Source organism: Austrofundulus limnaeus, unplaced genomic scaffold (assembly GCF_001266775.1).
Source record: "Austrofundulus limnaeus strain Quisiro unplaced genomic scaffold, Austrofundulus_limnaeus-1.0 Scaffold5208, whole genome shotgun sequence".
Lineage (NCBI taxonomy): Eukaryota > Metazoa > Chordata > Actinopteri > Cyprinodontiformes > Rivulidae > Austrofundulus > Austrofundulus limnaeus.
In genome coordinates, this window is record NW_013957610.1 from 1 (window position 1) to 368 (window position 368).

The following is a 368-nucleotide window of genomic DNA, read 5'->3' on the forward strand; positions in this document are numbered from 1 at the left end:
GCGGAGACAAGAAGACCACAGTTAATAAGGTGGGCGGAGACAAGAAGACCACAGTTAATAAGGTGGGCGGAGACAAGAAGACCACAGTTAATAAGGTGGGCGGAGACAAGAAGACCACAGTTAATAAGGTGGGCGGAGACAATAAGACCACAGTTAATAAGGTGGGCGGAGACAAGAAGACCACAGTTAATAAGATGGGTGGAGACAAGAAGACCACAGTTAATAAGGTGGGTGGAGACAAGAAGACCACAGCCAATAAGGTGAGCGGAGACAAGAAGACCATAGTTAATAAGGTGGGCGGAGACAAGAAGACCACAGTTAATAAGGTGGGTGGAGACAAGAAGACCACAGTTAATAAGGTGGGCGGA

The 368-nt window shown here is 47.6% G+C and overlaps 1 protein-coding gene across 1 annotated transcript in view; it reads left to right on the plus strand.

The window, feature by feature from the left end:
• Positions 1–6: 6 nt before the first annotated feature.
• Positions 7–368, plus strand: part of LOC106512258 (uncharacterized) — a gene marked incomplete at its 3' end in the record, with an annotated part of 2,337 nt that continues 1,975 nt past the window's right edge. Inside the window, exon 1 of the mRNA XM_014000921.1 lies at positions 7–359. Coding sequence (XP_013856375.1) covers positions 195–359 — 165 coding nt within the window. The remainder of the gene's footprint in view (positions 360–368) is intronic.